The sequence below is a fragment of the Myodes glareolus genome, chromosome 4 (assembly GCF_982192425.1).
Source record: "Myodes glareolus chromosome 4, mMyoGla1.1, whole genome shotgun sequence".
Lineage (NCBI taxonomy): Eukaryota > Metazoa > Chordata > Mammalia > Rodentia > Cricetidae > Myodes > Myodes glareolus.
This window is the reverse complement of record NC_142029.1, coordinates 86540438-86564346: the sequence shown is the minus strand read 5'-3', so window position 1 is coordinate 86564346 and position 23909 is coordinate 86540438. Positions and strand designations below refer to the sequence as shown.

Sequence of the window (23909 nt, the reverse complement as noted above, 5' to 3'; positions counted from 1 at the left end):
CATCAAGCCTGGGTTTTGTTTTTTAAGATTTTAGTTTTGGTTTCGTGGAGGTGTGTGTATCTGCATGTGGGTATGTGCACGTGAGTGCAGGTGCCCGTGGAGGTCGGCTGTGTCACATCCCCTGGAGCTAGAGTTACAGGTTAGGGGCCACATGGTTTGCGCTTAACCACTGAGCCATCCTTTCAGTGCTAGATTTCTTCCCACTCGTATTTTCCTAGTTTTTTGGCAGCATGACTTTTACTCTACGGCTTCCCTGAAGCTGTGACCTTCCAACTGTTAGGTCTGCCCTTGTCACACCCGACTGCTCCACAGCCATGGCCATTGTTGACCTAGTTAGCCAGTCATTAAAAAGATTAAGATAGATCTGTACTCATTAATAGGAAAGCTTTCCTTTCCTTCTTAAAATATTTTTCTTGGGGCTGGAGAGGAGGCTTAGTAGTTAAGAGCACTGGCTGCTCTTCCAGAGAACCTGGGTTCAGTTCCCAGCACCCACACAGCGGCTCATAGCTGTCTAGTGCAGTTCCAGGGGTTCCAGTGTCTTCTCCTGACTGTGGAAGGTACCAGGCATGCATGTGGTAAACATACATACCTGCAGCAAATCAGTTCCCAGCACCCACATGGTGGCTTACAGTTATCTATAACCCTAGATAACTCAGGGGATCTGATACTCTCCTCCCCAGGCATTGTGCACACGTAGTACACAGACATACATGCAGGCAAAACACCCAAACACATTAAATAAGTCTTCTTAAAATAATCTTTTTTTTTTCATTTATTTACTTACTATGTGTACATGTATGTGCTACATGGAGCACATACATACGTATGGAGGTCGGAGGACAGCTTATGGGAACCAGCTTATTCCTGCTACCGTGTGAGTCCCAGGGAGCGCAGGCGGTCAGGCTTGGTGGCAAGTGCCTTTCTTTACTGACTTAGGAACATTTTGTTCCTCTTCAGTGAGAGTCATCTCAGTGTGGCCTGGGAGCGTACGTATGGGTTGAACCAGCTGTGAGGTCTGTATGGACAGTCTTGGGTGTTTAGCTCACTTGGCTGTGTTCAATGACGGAAGAAACTGGATTGAGATCCTTGGGTTCTGCAGTGCTCCTTTGCTGTCATTTGCTTTTTGAAGCAGGTATTCTCTATGTATCTCCATCTGATCTGGAACTCACAATGTGGACAGGCTGTGCTTGAACTCACCAAGAGCTGCTTCCCTCTGCCTCCCTAGTGCTGGAATTAAAGGTCTATGCACATTCCCAGCTTCTGCATTATTTGTGCTTTCTCTCTCGCTTTTTCTCTGTCTCTCTTCTTTTCTTTTTGAGGCAGTGTCTTGCTTCTTAGTTCCTGTTGTCCGGGCTGGCCTTGAACTCAGGGCCACCTGCCTCAGCTTCCCTCCCAAGTGCTGGGGTACAGGTGTGGGCCTCTTACAGAAAGATTGATTTTATTCTTTTCAATCATGTGTGTGCATCTGTGCATGATCTATGAATGTGAGCATAGATGCCTTTGGAGGCCAGAGGTTCGCAGACTTCTGCACATCTGGAGTTACACAGGGTTCTAAGTCTCCTGGTGTGGATGCTGGGAATCAAACTCAGGTCCTCTGCAAAAGCAGCACCTGCTTCTAACTGCTGAGCCATTTCTCGAGCCCCTTCCCCTCTTCTGTAACCTAGGATGTCCTCAGACTCAAACTGTAGCCCAAAGATGACCTTGAACCCCCTTCCTCTGCCTCACAGAGGCTGGGATTAAAGTCAACAAATCTGACTTTAAAAATTTAGTATTCTTGCCTTTAATCCCAGCACTCAGGAGGCAGAGGCAGGTGGATCTGAGTTTGAGGCCCTTCTGGTGTACAGAGTGAGTTCCAGGACAGCCAGGGTTACACAAAGATACCCTGTCTTGAAAACAGAACAAACAAACAAGCAAAAACCCAAATACACACACACACACACACACACACACACACACACATGCAAAAGAAAGCAAAGAAATGATTTTCATATAAACCTAAACTTGATCATTAAGAGAGATGGACATGTAGGGAAAGGAGAGTGCACACCCACGTCTGGGTGCAGGGTTCTCAGAGTTTTGCTGAAACATTTTTATAAGATGTTGAGTGGGGCTAGAGAATGGTGGCTCAGTGGTTAAAAGCACTGACTGCTTTTCCAGAGGAGCTGGGTTTGATTCTCAGCATCCACATGACAGCTCACAAGTGGCTGTAACTCACATCCCAGGGAATCTGATGCCCTCTTCTGGCTTTGACAGGCATTGCATGCACAAGACACAGACATACTTGCAAACAAACAAAATAAGATTTTTTTGAGTAGGAAAAAAAAATCAGATTATGAGAATTCCAGGCCAACCAGAGCTACACAGTGAGACCCTGTCTCAAAAACTCAGATTATGACCCAGCAAAAACTCAGATTATGATCCAGCATGTATAATCTCATTTTTGTGGTGTATGTATAAGTATACATTAAAATGAGGGAAAGGATGGGGCTAGAAGTTTGGCTCAAGAATAGAGTCGTTGATTAGCATCCGTGAGGTCCTGGGTTTGATCCCTAGTACCACAAAGCAAATAGAAACTGAAAGTCCTAAAACTTGGGCAGTTTAAGGAATGGCTTCTGAGGAAGTAGATTATGGGAAGGTATGAGTTTGTGTGTGTATGTGTGTGTACATACATGTGCATACACATGATGTATCTATGGGTAGATATGGAGGTCAGGGACAACCCTGTGGAGTCAGTTTTTTTCCACCTTTGTGTGGAATCTGAGGATGGAGTTCAGGCTTCCAGGCTTGCTTGGCAAGCACCTTTGCCCACCGTCTCCAACTTGGCTATTTTTTTTTTTTTAAGACAAGGTTTCATGGTAGTCTAGGATGGCCTCAACTCCTGATTTCTAACATTTTTGTCCCAAGCACAAGGCTTATAAGTATGTGCCTTATAAACTTTGATTTTGTTCTTAAAAAAAAAATTCTTAGGAAGGAGAGTCAGTACTCCCCAGGAATGAGCTAATTGGCTATTTAATAGGACATGGTCATCCCTAAATACATGTATATATGAACAACAGTAAATGTACTCACCTGGCCGTTGTGTTTATTTATACATATGCACATGTATGAGAATACTAGAGAAAAAGAAGCCGTGAACATGAGGAGGCATGGAGGAAGGGGGAGTAATGTAAATACAGTATTCATATGTAAAATTATCAAAAATATTTTTTAAAATTCCCCAGTGTGGTGGTGCATGCCTTAATCTTAACTCTTAGGAAGCAGAGATAGGCAGATTTCTGCAAGTTCAAGGCTAGTTTAGTCTACATAGTGATTCTAGGTTAGCCAGGGCTATATAATAAGACTCCTTCTAAGAGAATTTAAATTTATTCATTTGTGTGTGTGTGTGTGTGTGTGTGTGTGTGTGTGTGTGTGTGTTTTGGACTGGTGCGTGTGCTTATGCCTTGGCTCATGTGGAGAGGTCCGAAGACAGCTTGAAGGAGTCTGTTCTCTCCTTGTAGTTCTGGGGGATTGAACTGAAATCATCAGACTTGATTACCCTCTGAGCCATCTCTCTGGCCCTGATATTGCCTTTTTCTTTTTCATTTTGTCTTTTTTAAGACAGGGTCTCCTGGAGCCCAGTGTGCCCTCAAACGCAGTGATGTAGCCAGAGGCCTTGCCCGTGCATCCTCCTGCTTCTATTTCCAAGAACTGGGGTTAGAGGTGAGCACCACTCCCCTATGGCATTTTCAATGTGAAGGGTTTCTTTTTTATCTATCTATCTATCTATCTATCTATCTATCTATCTATCTATCTATCTATTTTTTGTTTTTTGAGATAGGGTTTCTCAGTAACTGTGGAGCCTGTCCTGGAACTCACTCTGTAGACCAGGCTGGCCTCGAGCTCACAGAGATCCGCCTCCCTCTGCCTCTCAAGTGCTGGGATTAAAGGTGTGTCCTTATGTGGCTCTCTCATAGCTGCCTTGCTCTGAAGATCCCCTTCTCTGTTATGGGAGAGCTGGGGAAACAGATCGGCTACTGCTCTGCCTGGCATTTACATGGGTGCTGGAGAGTTAAACTCTGGTCCTCAGGCTTTCGAGCGGGTGCTTCATCCACGAAGCCATCTCCCCAGCTCTAGAAGTTTTCTTCTACAGCTCATTTTCTTTTACATTTACTTATTTATGTTGGCTTATCAAGACAGGGTTTCTTTGTGTAGCCTTGGCTGTCCTGGAACTTGCTCTGTAGACCAGGCTGGCCTCAAAGTCACAGAGATCCGCCTGCCTCTGCCTTCCGAGTGCTGGGGTTAAAAGGATGTGACACCATTGCGTGCTTTTATTTTCTATCTATCTATTTATATTTGTGCATGTGTTTGCATGTATGAGTGTCAAAGAACAACAGAAAGTGCTCTTAACCACCAGACAGTCTCTCTAGCCCCTTGCAACTCTCTTACCCATCCTTTTCTCCTTCCTCTTCAAGCTCTCTGCTCAGTCTGCCTCTGTATTCCTTGAATAGGGATGCATTGTTCCTTTGGCCTGCTCTGCTTCCTTTACACGTTTTGCCCAGCTAACTCCTATTTGATCTTTACCTGTTCAGATCTGCTATTGTTTCCTTTGTGGAGCCCTTGTTGGCACCACAGGCAGGTACCAGGGAGGTGCTTTGTTCCCCACAGCTCTGTGTTTACTGTCACAGAGCACTTAGGTGGTGTTGTAATTGCCCATGTGCGGAGTGCCCTGCTCTTGGCTCCTTCCTCTCATTCCAGCTTGTCCTTCTGGTACAGTGTCCCAGGGAGCATGAGGCCGACTCCTGCTGTAGTTCAGTGCCCCACACCTGCCTGCGTCTACTTTTCTCACCTATTGAGTTCATGGCTCAGCCTACCTACTTATACCAGGGTTCCCCCCCGCCCCAAACTTCCCCTTTTAGATTCTTCCTCCTCCATTGATTATTACTTTTTTTTCTGTTTTTGTGAATTTAACTCGGTATCATGTGTGTGTGTGTGTTTGTGTGTGTGTGTGTGTGTATAAACACATAAGGAAGCTGTCTTTTTGTGAACAGTTTGTTTTTCTCTTTTAATAACCGTCCTCCCCTTTGTGAGGCCTTTGGTAGTTCAGGTTGGTTTTGAACTCCTGGTCCTGCTGCTTCCACCTCTACTGTGACTGTAGGCATGCTCAACCATGCTTGACTCATACTTACTTTCAGATTAAGTATTTTTTTGGCAACGCCATTACACAGAAGAGTTCCGTGCACACATTGCCTTTTTATTCTGTTATCATGAATGCTAAGTTTGATCATTTGGTCTGCCGAATTCTTTTCATTTAGGAATACTTTCTCTCTCTCAAGATTCATAAACAGCCTAAAATGTGACACCCACGCTATTGCTTTTCTATAGTAACCTTCACATGGTGGTTTTGGTAGCCAAGTAATTTCTACCTGTGCCCCTTGTTATGTAGGCGTTGCAGAGTGGAGATGTGTGTGTATGTGTGGTATATTGGTGTGTGTGTGTGTATGTGTGTGCGCGCGCTCATGTAAGTTTATACAGAGGTCAGAGATGAATGTCAGGTGTCCTGCTCTGTCACAGGAGGACAAGATCTCTCACCCAGAGGTTGCTGTTTTTGGCGAGGCAGGCGGCAAGCCCCGAAGATCCTTTGGTCTCCGATGCCAACAGCAGTGGGTTACAGGTGCATGTAGTCACATCCAGTTTTTTTATTTACGTACCGGGGATTCACATCCAGGTCTCTCATGTTTGCACAGAAGGCCACCGAGTGGTATCTGTAGCCTCAGAATGGCAACTTTTAAGAATCTGCCATTTCTTCTACTTTATCAAAAGAACTTTGCAGTGACTCAGTGGTAATAGTGCTGGTTGTTCTTTCCAGAGGTCCTGGGTTTGATTCCCAGCATCCGCATGGCAGCTCACAACCATCCATAACTCCAGTCTCAGGGGATCCAATGTGCACAGACGTACATTCAGGCAAGACACTCAGACACATAAAATACCACACCTTAAAAAAAAAAGAAAACGGGACTTTGCCTTGTCCTCTCCCCACACACTGTGTTTAGGGTCTGATGATTAGACCCGGGGCTTGTGCATTCTATGCTATGCCTTGCTATTTATTTATTTATTTATTTAAAAGAAAGATTTAGTTTCAGTTTATGGGTCTAGGTGATTCGCCTCCATGTATGTATGTGCACTGTGTACCATGTGCCTGCCTAGTGCCTACGGAGGTCAGAAGAGGACACTTAGTCCCTGGAACTGGAATTACAGTTTTGAGCTGTGATGTCTGTGCTGGGAACCAAACCTGGGTTTTCTGCAAGAAGAGAAACCAGTGCTCTTACCCACTGAGCCATCTTTCAACCCCCCCTTTTAAAAGTTTTACATTTATTTAGTGTGTGTAGGTACATAGGCATGTGAGCCTCGTGGAGTACTTGTGGCAGTTAAAGGTCGAGCTGTGGGAACTGTTTCTTTTCTACCGTGCGTGACCCAGGGGCTGACCTCAGGTCATCAGGCTTGGGCTCAGCTCTTTACCCGCTCAGCCATCTTGCTTGCCTAAGCCATGTACAGTCTAATCATGTGATCTCCCACTGAGCTTTATCCAGGGTCCCTTCATTTTTCCTCTCTAACGCTGCATCCCACACTGACTTTCACCTTGTATTCGTTCTGTCTCAGTGTCTTGAGCGCTGAGATGACATAAAGCATGTACACCGTTTCACTCGGTGTTTTGTAATCCATTGTTGACATTATTTATATTTCCCTCTGACTTTTTCTTTTTGCTTCCTTGGGACAGGGTTTCTCTGTGTAGCCCTGGCTGTCCTGGAACTCGCTCTGTAGACCACGCTGGCCTCAAACTCACAGAGATCCGCCTGCCTCTGCCTCCCAAGTGCTGGGATTACAGGCGTGCACTGACACCACCTGGCCTCACTAAGTCATCTTGCCCAGCCCTGTGTCTTCACTTTTAACATCGCAGATTAGTTTTGCTTGAAAACAAAACAAAATGGAACTTTAGATAAATGTCAGTCAAGCTTTGAAAATGGCACATTGCATTGCCCTTGACCATTTTCTGATCTTGGTCACGTCCAGGTCCACTAAGGGTGCTCTTCCAGTAGGTGATTGCACAGTGGCTTCAATGACCTTATTTCATCAGTGATGACTTAATGTATGTGCCAGCGAAACTTCTGCTGAATTTCTGACCCTGTGTGTTCCAAATGACAGCACGAAGCGCTGCCTGGCAATCTTCTCACCGTGCCCATGACACAGCTTGTCTTCCTGGCCCCTGTACCTCTTCTCACACATGCTTCTGGTTGAGAGCCATTATCATTTGCCCAGTGGTATACGTGGTCAGGAGTCTGCCTGATTGCTTCCTTCCTTTTATTCCACACATCCTCCCCCAGGTCCCTAGTAAGTAAGCTCTTAAATAACCTTAGAAATCCCAGTGGCCCAGGTTGACCTTGAACCTGTGATTATCCTGCACCAATCTCCAAGTGCTAGGGCTGCCCGGGCACACCAGCGCAGAAGGCTTGTTTCCCTTGTGTGACTGCCTGCAGGGGCTCTGGACTGCTTCATGTGCAGGGTACAGGCCGTATCTGCCTTGCTCTGTCTCTTTCCTTGGTACCTGGCAGGTAATGAAGTTCTAACAAGTGAGCATATGGCAGGAAGGAGGCCAGCTTCGCCTGTGAGGGTGAGAGAATGGGATGCTCTTTCCTACCTTCTGTGAGTTTTTTGTTTATTTGTTTACCTCTTTATTATTGTGTGTGCTACATGTGATCAGAGGGCAAGTTTCTCTTCTTCCCTTGTGGATTCCAGGGATTTGACTAGTCATCAGACATGTGCGGCTTTTACCCAGCTGAGTTACCTCACTAGCCCTGAGTGGGGTTTTCTGAGGATAGACTTTGTGCCCTGAGGCAAAAGGTGGATCTAGTTTTATTTCTTTTGCTGTTATTAAAACATCCTGATTAGCTGGGGTTGGTGGTACATGCCTTTAGTTTCTATTCAGGAGGCAGAGGCAGGTGGATCTCTGTGAGTTCAAGACCAGCCTAGTGCACATAGGGGTACCAGGCCAGTTGGGGCTGCATACCGAGACCCTGTCTCAAAACAAAACAACGAAACAAAATACACGGGCCAAAAGTGACTTAAGGGAGGGAAGAGTTTGTGATGCCTGTAGTTCCAGGTCCATCCCTGAGTGGAAGTTAAGCAGGATCTTCAACAGCTAGTTACATCCCATTCATAGTCAGGAGCAGAGAGAAGGAAGCACAGCGATGCCGCTTGGTTACTGGCTCATGTTCAGCAAGTATTCTTCACTTACAAGCCCAGGATCACCTGCTCAGGGAATGGTGCCTCCAGCAATGTTCTAGCTCTTCCCACATTAATTAACAACATTAACATTCAATACAGCCCCCCCCCCCCACTTGCCCGTACCAACTTGATCGAGGCAGCTTCTCAGTTGGCGCTGTCTGCCCAGATGATTCTAGATCGCAACAAGTTGGCCTTTAAAACTGACTGGCACGGTGGAAATAGCTAAGGATGTGGATGATGCTGTGGCGGCTCCTGCAGGTGAAGAGCTGCTCCATCTGGGCTCATGCCACAGCGGGAATGGGAGCCTGTCATGCCTCAGCGTGAAGCACAGCCGCAGTGTAGAGGCGAGCCGCGTTAGATGATGTTCTGATCCTCATTCCCGTCTCGTTTCTCTTTCCTTCCAGTTCAGGACAAAGGTGTGAGCAGACTACTGGGCTGGCTGGTCCATCATGGCGGGTAAGGAGAAGTGGGCCATGTTGGGGTAGACATGAAAAAGGCATAAAGTAATTGGCCCTTGTTGGAAGTTCTGCTCTTTTTGTATGCACTCTCGTCTTCTGGTTTCTTACCCCTCACCCCAGTGTGGCTTGTCTATCTGAGAACATAGTACCGTCCAGTCCTAGGTCAGATTTTGAGCCTGGGGACCTGAGTCAAGCATCTTGATGGCCCTCTTTCCGGCCAGCAGACAAAGTAGCAGCTTTGTCCCTGTGTTACTTTGTTGTGCCCAGATCACGACCCTCAGAAAAAGACCACCAGAGAGGCCCAGACTGTAATAAGCAAGGTTTAATCAGCATAATACAAACATGTTTGGAACTCATCTCCATTCCCGTTACAACAAAGTAGAGAGGAGTTGTATCTCCTCTGTGGGGTAAGCTTTTAAAGGCATAACTGCAAAGAGAATTTTTGAAGATGCTTTGGCATGGGTACAAGGACTTTTGCTCCCTCACATTTTGTTAAGCCAGTTTTTTCCTTGTTTTTAGAGCAAGGCCACTGTTCTTGAGTTAGGCCATCTTTATCAGCCTGTACCAGGTGGCTGGCTGGGCTGAGCTAAGTGACCTTTTGCTCACAATATCCTGGGTGGGAGAGGGGAAGGCCACTATCTTCCTGGGAAAACATTCTGCTAGGAAATTTCTTCTTGCTCCTTTGAGAATAAGGGGTGAAGGCCCCACATTCCCCACTCCTCTTGGTCCTAAGAGCCTCTTGGTCCTAAGAATCAGCTCAATCATGAGCTGGTTTTGCTAACTTTGGCCAAATTGTCTCTTAAACTTAGAGTCTTTTTATGTTTCTTTTGACTTAGCATTTTAAACAGGGGTTATTGGACAATGTATTCTTTTAATTGCTTCCAGCTGACTTTGGGGTGTCATTGTCAAGGGTTAATAAAGGTGAAATTCTAGTCAAAAAGAGAAAATCTTAGGAACATTTGGTTTGTGGACTTTGTTGAAGAGCCAGGGAACATTTATATCAGCTAGACTGGTCCATATCAAATTTTTTAGCAAGTCCATGGTCCACAGTCATTTGGAGCAGGTTACAGTCAGCAATTAATGTTTGTTTGTGTCCGCCAACCAAGGGGAAACCTGTTGAGACATTTAAACTAGGAACAGAAGTTAATACATTTGAAACTTTTAGGCCCATATTAAAATCCATATTATAGAAATAGCAAGTAACAGATATTTATAAAACAGTAAAAATAGACTTATACCTTTGAGTCCCAGCAAAAACATAGAAAATCCTGAACTTGTAACCCAAACAGTGTGTAGTCAGTGTTTTATTGTTTATTAGTATTATTTTAAATTATTTTTTAACCCTTAATGTTTATGAACTTTTATATCCTTAGACCTTTATATATAATGAGTTAACAAGCTGGCTATAGCTTTGTGTAAGGATCTGAATATCCTTTTTGCTTTTAAATTGATATTATAGTTGGCCTAGCCATTAAATATAATCAGAGATCTTAGAAGGATAAATAAATTATACTTAAGTACAGACAAAACAGAAAAATGACAGAGACCAGCCCATATACAGGCATACCCAGGTCTCCATAGCATTGGAGGCAGCAGTATCAGAACACCTGGCTTTACCAGGCCCATAAGGTGATTGGTTTCTGTGGAAGAGAGACATGGAAAAGACTGGCCTTATTTTGTCTGGCAAAAGTGGTGCAATCAATTCTCCAAGGTCCTACTGTTTGTCCACAGTCTGGGCTGGGTCCTGGCAGCAGGTCGTATCATCGGGGCATTTCTCCCAGTGGTCAGCGTCGTCGTTATCCAGGTGGAGACATTGTGGTGTCCCACAGTCTTCTTTGGAGACCTTGGGTCACTGTTAGGATCTCAGAGTCTCTGTCTGATATAAGCTTTTTAAACATTGTTTTAAATGCCATTTTCTATAGATCTCTGAAGTATTTAGGGCTGTCCAGGTATCTCTGATTAGGCAGACTTTATTATTAAAAATTATTTGTTTTAAGCTTTAAAACATATATAGGGGACTAAATAAGGCTTATCCATGTACTTATATCAGTATTTGAGGATGACTGATTATTAATTTGTATTTTTAACAGTCCAGAACTATATATCATATTTTTGTTAGATTGAACTTGTAATGATCTTAGCAAAGACAATGAGGCTAAAATCTAAATATTAACAATATGAAATATTTTATAAGCATATATGTTTTATAACCTATTTTATTATAGTTGACATGTCTGGTGACTATTACCTGGCATTGGTGGTTTTTTGTAGTTTTTTTGTAGTTTTTTTTTTGGGGGGGGAGTTTAATCCCAGATATTCCCGGTGGTAACTGACTTTCTTGTATATCAATAAAGAACAGCATAAAACAGTTTTAACATTATCTATATCAAAAAGACATCCAAATGTTTGCGAACCCGAATCTAATGAGCAGAGCTCAGAGAAGAATTACAAGTACAAAATTTATAATTACCAAAGACTAATTTTTTAATAAAATAAATATATATAATTTTTTAAGAATAACCATGACCCTTTAACAGGACAAATAAAGCTTTTTAAAACCAGAATTAACCGTTAAACAGTTAGGTACAAGAAATTATAGCAAATATCTTTTGGTCTTTTAAAAACCTCTATTAAAAACCTTTTTAGACAATGTGTAAATTTTTATCAAAGTCTTTTTTGTGATTTTATTTAGCAGAACATTGTATAAAACAAAAGCAGAAATATGCATCTTAATTAAAGGTGATAAGTATTTGTAACCCATATATTTTTTTTCCTGTGGAAACAAAAGCATTTTTAAACATAATGTATTTTTTGACATTTACTTTAAAATCAACATTTTTTAAAGTTACAGGTTCATATAATTGAAAACTTCTTATAAGCAGCAGTATCAGGACAGGAAAGGGTTAAGACAGGAAACTGCTGGCCAGTAGAAGAGACCTTTGAGTGTTATCATATTGAAGAACTTGGTTCAGAAAAGAAAAGGGGGCAGCAGTAGTAGGCACAGAGGGTGTCCTTGACTGTCAATGTTTTTTTTTAAAAAGTTTTTTGTTAACTTTTTTAACCATGATCTTAGATTTTTGTTTTGTTTTGTTTTACATTTGCACAGTTTTTTAATTGCAAGCGGTCAATTCTCTGCCATCTGCATGTAGATCCCTCTCTCCTGCCTAAGGCAAAGACCCTCAAGATACAGAGAGAGAACAAGGGAGAGGGGGCTGCCCTGTTCTGCTGCAGCCGGCCTCTCTCAGTCTTTAGCTCCACCACCTGCCTTTTGAAGAGGCATTCCTCTGCCCTCAGCCGGCTACATGATGATTTTGCCACCCGCTCCATCGGAGCCCCCCAGCCCTCATCCAGATCCTCTGCCATATTGCATTTCCCAGACAGTGTATTCTCTTGCCATCAGACCTGGCTCAGGGCTAGGGATACAGACCCTAGATGGGCTGCTGTCAAGTCATTTGCATTTTATGTTTAAGTTTTGTCTTATTATTTTTTTTAGTCTAGTCTTAAACATAATAAACAAAGAGACAACAGTTTTCTGGAACTCCAGGGGATCACCACGTACCCAGTGTAGTAGCCCCAACGACATTATAAGTCACAGGCATGTATTCCCTACCCTCTCTGCTCCTAGTTCCTTTTGGGTGCTCTCCAAGATTTGCTTCTCTCCTCTCCATGCCTAACTGCTGGGGGGAGGGGCCTGGGGCTCCATAGGAGCCTCGAGAAAGAAAACAAAGCAACAATTACTGTAACATAACATATAAGTACTTTGACAAATTTCAGGGACAAGACACATAGTGACGTTTTCTCCCACTATGGGAGAAACCCAAACAGCTGTCTCTGAGGTAGCTGCAAATGACCCAGGGTCTGTAGAATGCCGGTCCCTGTCTAATGACCCGGGAGCAAAACTCCCTGTCTGAAAATGACCCGGAGTCAGCAAGGCCCCTGTCTGAAAATGACCCGGGGCCAGCAAAGCCCCATCTGGAAATGACCCGGGAGCAAAACTCCCTGTCTGAAAATGACCTGGAGCCAGCAAAGCCTCTGTGTGGAAATGACCCGGGAGTGGGAGAATTCTCATCCCTGTCTGGAAATAACCCCGGGGCCAGAAAGGCCCCTGTCTAGAAATGACCCGATTTCTTAGGGATCATCTTGGCAGATTAAGGAAATAGAGACAGTTGGGAGGGGATAGCAAAGCAGCCAGAGCACAGGGCCAGGAGTAGATAGGTTCTGTAGGCAGCCGTGCTAGGGCATATAGGACCTATAGGATCAAGAAGAGGCCAGGAGAGATGTCCGGGTGATGGCCTGCGGTGTATCTCGCCCACAGAGAAAGTGAACAACTTCCCACCGCTGCCCAAATTCATTCCGCTGAAGCCATGTTTCTACCAAGATTTCGAGGCAGATATTCCTCCTCAGCATCGCAGCTTGACCAAGCGTCTATATTACCTCTGGATGTGTGAGTACTGCGGGAATGAGGGAGAGGGGCTGGCTTTGGGGAGGAGGAGTGGGGGGGGGGGCTGCTTGCGCATGCGCATCCGGCTTTCCAACTGTCGGGTCTGCATGGCTTGGGGAATCTTCCCCCTGCTGGTCCCTGGCAAGCTCCCTCCTACCGGTCAACTCTACTGCTGGGCCTCGGTTCCTTTCACTGTAGACCTCTTTTTCCTTCCCCTCCTGCTCTCTCTTGTTTGCAGAGCCTCAGAGCAGGGTTTGTTTTTTCAGAGCTATTTCTCTTTTGCCTCTCTACCCCGCCCCACTGGAGTATTTTTCCAGGGAACCCGTGGTGACTGCCAAGATTCTGGATTTGGAGAAGAATCCTTCCTTTAAAGCCTCATGTTTCTTGATGTCTTGCTCAAAGAGAAGAGCATTCAGCTGTGAATTAGGGGACATGGAATCCAGTTGGTCTGCTCTAGTTCCCAAATAGTAGGTTCTCTGTGGAGAAGGAGAGAAGGACTCCCTGATAGCTGCAGCTCCAGGTAGCGGTGTGGTCAAGAGTTCTAGTGCTCTAAGGATCGAAGGATGAGGATGTTTCTGGTGCTCTGTGGCAGGTTAGCAGGGTGGTGTCTTCATAGTTAGAAGACACTGCTTAGGCATGTGTGGGGACAGGCTGCGGTGTGACTGTTCGGATGCCTTGACTAGACCTGCACTCAGCTGTGCCAAGAAGGTTGTAAAGAATGCTGTTTGGGGATAGTGCAGTATCTCAGTTGTGAATGTGGAGTGAGCACACTTGCCCCAGCCTGACAGCCTGAGTTCAATACCCGGAACTCACATAAAAAGTTGGATGTGGGGGCTGGTGAGATGGCCCAGTGGTTAAGAGCACTGACTGCTCCTCCAGAGGACCCGACCCGGGTTCAATTCCCAGCACCCACATGGCAGCTCGAAGCTGTCTGTAGCTTCAGTTCCAGGGCATCTGACATCATTACACCAAAAATGCGCATGAAATAAAGTTAGATTTAAAAAAAAAAAAAAAAGTTGGATGTGGTGGCACATACCTGTAGTCCCAGTACAGGGTGAGATGGGATGCACAGACAGGAGACAAGCCCCCAGAAGCTAGGAAGGCAGAAACAAGAGAGACCCTGCCTTAACAAGGTTGATGGAAAGAACGGCTCCTGAAAGTTTTCCTTTGTGCACTATGGCAAACACAGACACACCACAGACAACACAGACAGTCACATCACTCAGATACCCACACAGAGAGACACCACACACACGCGCACACACAGACACACTCAGACAAACCACACACACACACACACGCATGCACTCACGCATGCACATATGAGACTCAGAGATTAACCACACACGTACCCAGATATACACCACACACACATATGATGGAGGAGGATTAACTGTCTATGTGTTACTTTCATTGGTTAATAAAGAAACTGCCTTGGCCTTTTTGATAGGCCAGCCCTTAGGTGGGTGGAGTAGGCAGAACAGAATTGTGGGAGAAAGAAAACAGAGGCAGTCAGACGCCATAGCTCTCCTCCCCGAGATGGACCCCGGTTAGACTCGTCCTGGTAAGCCACACTCAAGTGGCAACACACATTAATAAAAATGGGTTGAATCAATATGTAAGAATTAGCCAATAAGAGGTTATAACTAATTGGCCAGGCAATGTTTAAATGAATACAGTTTCCGTGTAATTATTTTGGGTAAAGCTAGCCAGGCAAAAATGTAGCCCACCGCTCTTTTTACACACATACACACACTCAGACAAATCACACACATACATATATATATATATATATATATATATATATATATATACACACCATACACACACTGCCATACACAGACTCATCACACACTACATACACACAACACAGACACACATGCACTTACGCACGCACACTTGAGACTCAGAGACAAACCACACACATACCCAGATATATATACACTACACACACACACAAGACTCAAACAGAGACGAACCACACACACACATCAGACATACACACACATCAGACACACACATACACACACACACATATTGAAAAGCACCATCTTTGCAACAGGCCCTTCATGTGACAGTAGTAGCAGAGGGTCAGGCTCACAGACTGTTCCAGGATCTGACTTGGCCTATGGGCAGAAAAGGTTCCCCTGTCCTGTAACATAAGAGGAGGAACTTGACAGATATGGATAGCCTATAGGTGTTGGAAGGAAGACGAGATTGCTCTTAATGGCTTCTGTTTTTCCCATTAAATAAGAAAATGGGTGGGACTGGAGAGATGTCTCAGTGTTGAGTACTATCTACTCTTCCAGAGGATCTGGGTTCACTTCCCAGCACCTACATGGAAGCTCACAACTGTCTGTAACTCCAGTTTCAGGCCTTCTTCTGGCCTTCACAGGCGCTGCACATACGGCACACAGATACATATGCGGGCAGAACACCCATACACATAAATAATAATAAAAGAGAGGAGGATTGAGGGTGGGGTTTTTTGGGGGAGGGAAGGTGGGTGCCTGTGTTCATAACAGAAGGTGAGGTGAGAATGCCCCTGCTAAGATCTCTGGGGTTTGCATAGGGTCATCTGATGTTGGTTTCTACGAGTTTCTAGGCCTTCTAGTCTTCCCCAGGGCAACCTTTTCTCCGTAGGCACATTCAGCTCAGCAGGGATGTGTGTTTTAGTTGATGCACACTTTTAATTTCAGCACTTAGAAGGCAAAAGCACATGAATCTCTGTGAGTTCGAGGTCAACCAGGGTCATACAGTGAGAACCTGTCTCGAAAGGAAAGGTGAAAGGAAGAGAGTATAACAAAGAATCACAGAGGATAGCCAGGTAGACATGGCGCAAGCCTTTAATCTCAACACTCCACATGGTGCATGCCTTTAATCTCAACACTCCGGACGAAGAGGCAGGCGGATCTCTGTGAATTTGAGGCCAGCCTGGTCTACAGAGTTCCAGAACAAGCTCCAAAGCTACAGAGAAACCCTGACTTGAAAGACAACAACAGCAAAACCAAACAAACAAACAAAAAAAGAATTGCAGATTCTAAGCTGGACAGGGAGAAGAGTAAAGACAGAGAAAGCCTCTGGCTGGAGAAGCTAAATCAGGGAGTGTCTATCCCAAGGACAGAGAGGAGAACTGTGCTCAAACTCCGAAGCAAGTGAACTAGAGATGGGTGGGCCTGGGAAGAGTGATGTTAGCCATTAGGATAATGGGTAGTGTCTTTTTTGTGTGTAAAGCAAATACAGGCCAACAGAATAGTTCAGCAGGTAAAGGGCTTGCCATGAAGGCTTACGACCTGAATTTGATCCCTAGAGCCACAGAGTGGAAGGAGAGAACCGACCGAATCAGGGTTAGGGTTGCAAATTGTCTTCTGACTTCCACACATGCACTATGGCAAAGACACAGACACACACAATGTTGTTTTTAAAGAACAAACAAAATCAATAAGAACAACAAAGCTCTAGGAAACTTTGAAGCAGTGACAGGAATGCAGGAAACATCTGGAATATACAGGAAGTGTCCATATTTGTTATGGGGGGAACTGAGATGGGTGTAGCTGCACTGGTAACATAGTTAGCAGGCCAGGTCAGGCTTAGGGGTGCATTCTGCCTGGCCCTAGGTTCCTGAACTCCGCCTTGTGAGACGATCTGGCCCAGAAGCTGGATTTGAGGGCTAAAAATACCTCCTTAAGTCTTTACTAGGTGCCTGTCAGGTGCTTTGTCCCGAAACAATGTCTCTAAGCCTTGAGGTTCAGAAGATGAGCTTTGGAGCTTGGCTGTTTGAGGCCTAGATTGAGCCCACCTTCCTTTGTTAACTCAGCAGGTCTTTGGGGACTCAGCCCGATGTTCAAGGAAGGGGTTTGTCTGGGGTCTGAAGGCCTAGGCGTATGTTAGTGCCAATGTCTGTTTTTTAATCTGTAAAATGAAGAGCCTTTAGACCTCTGCCAGCTGTGATTCAGTGATGTCCTAGGATCTTCTAGGTGAGGTGAGAAAGAGGAAGAGGAGTCTTGATCTCACCACTGAGTAATTTCTAGTTTGGATGCTGGACTGGAATTATATTTGGGGAACTGCACAGCAGCCCAGATCTGCAGGTCAGGGGAAAGTGGGATAGGTAAGGAAGACATCTTGGAAGAATCATGGTAGTCAGAGAAATGGATTAGATAAGGACTGAACTCCCAGCCACTGTTGTCTGGTCCATTGTCATGCCAGGCTGGTGGACCAGTGGTTTGAAGAGATGCTTCCAGAATGTCTTTTTCTTCCCTGCTTTCATGTTTCTATTGTGTAAGAAAACGTATAAGATGGATCTCTTGCCTTGGGGTTGGTGGTTGCTGTAGGTTTGGGGGAGCCGAGGACTGAGTTGTAGTCTTAGGGATGGACCTCAGCATCTTGCATGCGAAGCTCAGTTCTAACACCGAGCCCCCTCCACCCTCACCCCAGAGGCCTTTCTTTAAAAGGACAGGATCCTGAGGCTTTGAAGTCCTTCCAGGGGGCTTTCTGGGCAGAAGCTCTGGGTTCTTGCTCTAGAGACTCTTGATTGTTGGGATTTCTCAGATTCCTGGGATGGATTTGGGGAAGGGTTGGCCCAAGCTCCCAGCTTTCTTTCTTACAGTCTGTACTCCCTCTGTGTGTGTCTGTCTTTGTGTATTCATTGGTATGATTTGTGGGTCATCTGTGTGTATGTTTGCACTTGTATGTATATGTCTGTATCTTGCTGCTTGTCTCTTGTTGCTATGCATTTGGTTGTGAGTCTATATGGAATCCTGGGCGAATGCCTCCATGTTTGGATACTCACATCTCTGTATGGACTTTGGTGTCTGTGTGTGTATCTGGTGTCTATCTCTGTGTGTGCATGTGCTCCTGGGTCTGCAGTGAACAGCGTCACGCTGGCCGTGAACCTGGTGGGCTGTCTCGCGTGGCTGATCGGAGGCGGGGGAGCCACCAACTTTGGCCTGGCCTTTCTCTGGCTCATCCTCTTCACACCTTGCTCCTACGTCTGCTGGTTTCGGCCCATTTACAAGGCCTTCAAGTAAGTGGTTGGTGTTGACCTCAACTGCTACCCCAATTTCCCTCTGTCTCCTATCCCCCAAACTCTGTCTGCTCTTTTCTTTGTTAACCATTGACTGGGACTGTCAGGTGGGGTTTGGGTTTCCTGGGAATTCCAGGCTGGGTTGAGAGGGTTGAGAGTGGGACCCTTCTTATTTCCTTCCCTTTCAGTCCATCCTGCTTGTCAGATTTTGCCTATGGGGTTTCTTGGTGGAGCTGTCCATCCTTGTACCCGTGGGAAATGACTGATCTGGTACCAAGAAAACCCTTTTTCATGTATCACTGGAACCAGCCATCCAAGAACCACTGACACTGTTCATGTGCCAATGATGTCATCTAATACTGTGCCAAAGGGAATACTTATCTATGTGTTGATGGCGCTAGCTGTCTTGGTGCCAGTGAGTGTCTACCTAGTGCCAGCTGGGATTTTCAGTCTTTGTGTCATTAGGGCTGTGCATAGCAACAAGGCTGTCTTGATGCCTGCAGAATATACATTTCAGTGCCAATGGAGCCTTAAATCTCTTTGTCAATAGGACTAACCACCAGTCCCTTGGTAATGGAGCTGTTTGTTTTTCCCACAGTGGAACCACCTGTCTCCATGCCAGTAGGGTCATCGATCCATGTGTCATGGGTGGTCCTTTCATGAGGACATTCTTTCTTGTACATAGGCATAACTCATGGAAACCTTTAAAGATCTATGGATGAAGGCCATCCTATTTAGACTCTTTTAAAGCCTTTAAATAGCCTTATCATTTATGCCCCGAGGAATTTTGGGTTCATGGGTACAGGGAAGCCCAGTGCTTCTGCCCAGGTGACAAACCATCTTTTCTGCCACAGGACGGACAGCTCCTTTAGCTTCATGGCCTTCTTCTTCACCTTCATGGCCCAACTGGTCATCAGCATCATCCAGGCTGTGGGGATTCCAGGCTGGGGTGTCTGGTAAGAGACAACGGACTAATCTGGGGCTAGTTGGAGTAGCATTCGGGTTGTTTGTTTACCTGTGTACTAGGATGATTTGCTTTTAAGGACACCAAGAGGTTTGTTGTGGGTAGCACGAGGGGTCTGGGGATAGTGGAATAGTTCACCATAGGATTAGAGGGGAAGGAGAAACAGGAAGGGGTGTCTGGGTGACCAAGGAGAGTCAGACTTTGTGCGAAAGCTGGGGAGGAAAAGCCTGGCTCAGGAGCTCTGGAAGCATCGATTATGGAGTATTAGAAATGGGGTCCCTCTGTGGGTAGTGGTGTAGCTCCTTCCTACATTATTATCCCTGGGATGGCTTCTGGGTTCCCTTTTCCTACCATCCCTAGTCCCATAGCTGGCTTCTCCTTACAGTGGCTGGATCGCCACCATCTCCTTCTTCGGGACAAACATTGGCTCGGCAGTGGTGATGCTCATTCCCACGGTCATGTTTACAGTGGTGGCTGTCTTTTCCTTCATCGCCCTTAGCATGGTATGTGTGAACCTCAGGGGTGATGGGGCAACTTTGGGAGGGGATTGTGATCTGAAACCAGCCATTCTCCAAGTTACAAGAGGATTCAGGTGCTGAGGGGTGGTGGCGGCAGAGGCAGGTGGATCTCTGTGAGTTTGAGGCCAGTTTGGTCTACAAAGCAAGTTCCAGGACAGCCAGAGCTGTTATAGAGAGAAACTCTGTCTCTAAAAACAAAAACAAAAACAAAAAAACAAAAAACAAAAGAAAAGAGGATTCAAGAGGTTGGGGAGCTGGTGGGTAAAGTGCTTGCTGCATAAGAAAACCTGAGTTTAGATTCTCCAGAATCCACAGCCTGACCTGGTGGCAGATGGTTGCAACCCTAGAGCTGGGAGCAGAGCAGAAATGGGCAGAGTCCAGGTCTCAAGGCCAGTCAGTCTAACTGAAGTGGCAAGCTTCAGAGTCAGAGACAGAGGACATTCTCCAAACATGAGGTGGAGAACAATGGAAGACCATAGTCAAAGTTGACCTCTGGTCTCCACATGTACATACACAGGCAAGTGCACCCACCCCCTCTTGTGCTTGCATACAGCACATGCCAGTGGGGTCCTGGGGAGATACCTCCGTGGACAAAAACACACTTGCCGTGCCACTGTGAGGAGCTGAGTGTGAATACTAGGAACCCATGTAGAGCCAGGCACTGAGCCAGGCATTGAGCATCGGTATCCCAGTTCTTTCACAGCAAGATGGGAAGTGGAGACAGGACACTGTGGGCCAGCTAGCCTGATGCATACAGTGACCACACAACAAGATACCTTATCTCTCAAACCAGGTGGAAGGCAGGAACTGACACTGGAGGTTGCCCTCTGACACCTGAGGTCACATAAACACACACACACACACACACACACACACACACACACACACACACACAAAATCTTCAGACTTACTGTGAGGGCTGATCTTTGACAAATGAATCCCATCTGTTTCCTGAATGGCTGCCTACCCTGTTTAAAAAAATATATATTTTTGGTTTTTTGAGACAGGATTTCTTTGTAACCCTAGCTGTCCTGGAATTCACTTTGTAAATCAGGTTGGCCTTGAACTCAGAGATCTCCCCCCCCACCCCCCCCACTCCCCCCCCCCACCCCCCCCCACCCCCCGCCCCTGGCCTCGAACTCACAGAGATCCGCCTGCCTCTGCCTCCCGAGGATTAAAGGCGTGTGCCACCTCTGCCCAGCATTATATTTTAGACAGCCTCTTGAATCATGCGTCTCCTGCCTCTTTGGGAATTGTAGGCATGCAACAACCCTTTGCTTTCCTCATTGACTAACCCTCATGCTTTCGTTCCTGCAGGTTCATAAGTTCTACCGGGGCAGCGGGGGCAGTTTCAGCAAAGCTCAGGAGGAATGGACCACTGGTGCATGGAAGAACCCACATGTGCAGCAGGCAGCCCAGAATGCAGCCATGGGGGCTGCACAGGGTGCCATGAATCAACCGCAGACTCAATATTCTGCCACCCCCAACTACACATACTCTAACGAGATGTGAGCCAGCCAAGCCCACCAGGAGGCAGGGCTGGGGGCCAGTGGGACAGGGGGCTCAAGCCACATCATCTGTGTGGTGACCAAGCAGGGTTCCCCCTTCCCTTTTCTCCTCCCCAACTTTGTACAAAGAATCAGAGTTATATATATATATATATGTAAATATATATGTATATGTCTATCCCCTGTCCCCACCTTTTGGGTCCTGCTCTTGGCACCTCGAGAGCTGTGGGCTGCACAAGGAGTGGTCCTGCGCACTAGTGGCCGAGTCCATGTCCCTTCGTGAAATAATGTGCAGTGGCGATCTCTTGTTGTGGTGCTAGATGTATGTTTAGAACTAAACCAGCTCCCCCCTCCCCGGTCCACCCAACTGCCCCCTCTGACCCTGGCCCAGGGACTCCTCACGGGGCAGGGGGAGGCCTAACAGAGAGTCTGGCACCCTGTGCATGGTTATGAGCTGAAGTTCTTTCCCCCTTTGGTCCCACTGGGAAGCAACAGTATTTAGCGTTCATGATGATGAGTAGGTTCTGGAGGGTGGGACAGAGTGGATGTTTCCTTGCCCCTGTAGTCCTCCCCTCAACCTCTTTCTCCCCTTGTTTCGTCCTCACTGTTAGACTCTTTGTGCTCTCTTCCCTAGCTGGCTCTCCCAGGATCTTTCTCCTCTGCGGGTAGCTTTTCTTTGTCTTCCTAAGACTGGGTGTCTCAGTTATGTCTACTTCCAAGACTGCCCGGGTCCCCAGATCTGATCTGATCCTCAGTTCAAGGAAGCTGACATGGGAGCTGAGCTAGCCCTGATGTGGAAGGGGACACAGCTTGGAGATGGAGAGCCCGTTTGGTACTTGACACCCAGGGAATGGAAATGTAGGCCTTTCTCCTTGGTTCTGAAAGCCTGAGCTGCAGAGGCAGGCTTCTTTTCCCCCTCCGACTCCGCTCCTTCCCTCCCCAGATCCTCCTTTAGCTACTCTGTGTTTCCTGTGGTGCTGGGCCATGTTAACTGTAAGGGCACTGCGGGAACAGAGGGTGTAGAACTCATTACTGGCTCCTGGGAGAAGTGTGGTTGGCCCCAGCCCATACAGACTTCTAGGTATCTCAGAGTGACCATTGGATTCTTGGGAGGAGTAGCTGTTCTATTTGAGTATGGCAGAAAGGATAGAGCTTGGGGAGCCAGGTCTGAAAGGGGTCGGGGATCAAAAGGGAAGTCAAATAGAAGCCCAATGAGAGGGTAGCTTACCTCTCCAGTCCCACTTGCCCTTGGCTGCAGGACAGATTCTGTGGAGATGCTCCCAGGCCCAATAAAAGCCACAAGCACAATGTCCTGAATGGCATTCCTGGTGGCCAGGGAGGGAAGGAGAACTCTGCGTTTAGATTTTCATTTTGTGCATTTTGCCCCTCCCTCCTTTTCCATTCAATTATAGGACTTGGTTCCTGGTCTTTTCTTAGTTCTGTTAGAATCTTCTACCCCTTCATGACTGATCTTAGACCCTGGGACTGTCTCTTCCAAGCAGTGGGTAGACATTGCCTGGTCACGGATCCGGCTGTGTGAGGCCTGAGGTGGGTAGGCCTTACCAAGGAGCAGCTGCCTGTTTCTCACTCCTTCCAACAGAAACTCACCCGGGCTCAGTGGACTGGAGAACCAGGCTGCACTCGGCCAGTCCAGGCTGGTTTGCCTTGGTTTCAGGCCACCTTGAGCTTTGATTTTCAGCTTCTTGTAGGAGAAGCCAAGTGTCTCTGGAAAGTTCCTTTCCTAGTGACCCCTTAGGCTTAGCTGATTCTTTCCCGTACTGTTTTCTCTCTGGAGAGCAGTTGTCACAGTCCCTGGTATCCTGAGACCCCAGGGCGAGGCCCTTCCTCCTTTTCCCTCCTCCTGACCCCAGACTTCTGGCTCCCTTTCTCCTGATCCTCTGGTAGTTCGGGGAGGGCTGTGCCCAGCTGCCAGCCTAGCATCCACTAGCTATTGGATGTTACCTCTAGTCAGTTTCCTGTCCTCCTTGCCGTTCCTCTTTATTGGCCATGCCTGGCGCTGACTTGGGAAAGCCTGTTACCAGTGTCTGGCCCAACTGCTCAGGCCCTGGAATGCTGCATCTCCAGGCAACTATGCACTTTCATGAGGAGGGAACCAGGATGAGAAATGGGGCTGGGCACGGATGGTTTGGTTTGGGGGTGGGAGGAGGGCCCGGTTGGTTCTGGGGATCCTCCTGTCTGTTGCCAGCCAGTGACCTGCTTTTGCATTCTCCTGGTGCCCAATGCCCCTTGTTTCTGAGAGACACAAACTATTCCCTAGCTGGCAGTTGACCTGCCTGAGCCAATGTGTCTATCTGTGGTAACTGGATGAACTATAATAAAGGGATCATTTGACCCTGTCTATTCCGCCGTGTTACTTGTCTTCATGTGGATTTTAATGAAGCCTTGATGTGGGATGTGAGGCAGGGGTGTAGGGTTGGGTGGAGTGGATCTGTGATGCCCCAAACTCTATGTGATCCTTTCCTCGAAGCAGTCTTGAGAGGGCTATGAAGTAAATGCCACAGCTACCAGTTAAGAAGAAGAAACAGATGTGGCCTCTAACAGTGAGTGAGGGTAATGGTCTGGGTCGTTCATGACCGGCAATGGTAGGACTGGAACACAGGCCCTCAGCTTCCATGGTGGATCAGCTGAAGCTAATTCAGCACCTCAGTGAACACAGGTTCTTGAGATCTCTAGTTGTTGCAGGGTGATAACAATTATTCCAGTATGCCGAGTCTTTG

At 46.5% G+C, this 23909-nt stretch overlaps 1 protein-coding gene across 5 annotated transcripts in view; it reads left to right on the top strand.

The window, feature by feature from the left end:
* The window catches only part of Scamp5 (secretory carrier membrane protein 5), a 29109-nt gene extending 5579 nt beyond the window's left edge, over positions 1–23530 (top strand). The window contains exons 2-8 of one of the 5 annotated variants that reach the window (XM_087905696.1): positions 3598–3699; positions 8664–8715; positions 13033–13161; positions 18025–18181; positions 19036–19137; positions 19531–19648; positions 20981–23530. In XM_087905696.1, the coding sequence (XP_087761822.1) occupies positions 8709–8715; positions 13033–13161; positions 18025–18181; positions 19036–19137; positions 19531–19648; positions 20981–21175 (708 nt within the window). In that variant the 5' untranslated portion in view covers positions 3598–3699; positions 8664–8708 and the 3' untranslated portion in view covers positions 21176–23530. The remainder of the gene's footprint in view (positions 1–3597; positions 3700–8663; positions 8716–13032; positions 13162–18024; positions 18182–19035; positions 19138–19530; positions 19649–20980) is intronic. The other 4 variants (XM_087905697.1, XM_087905694.1, XM_087905699.1 and 1 more) reach the window with 4 other exon arrangements.
* The last annotated feature ends 379 nt before the right edge of the window (positions 23531–23909 follow it).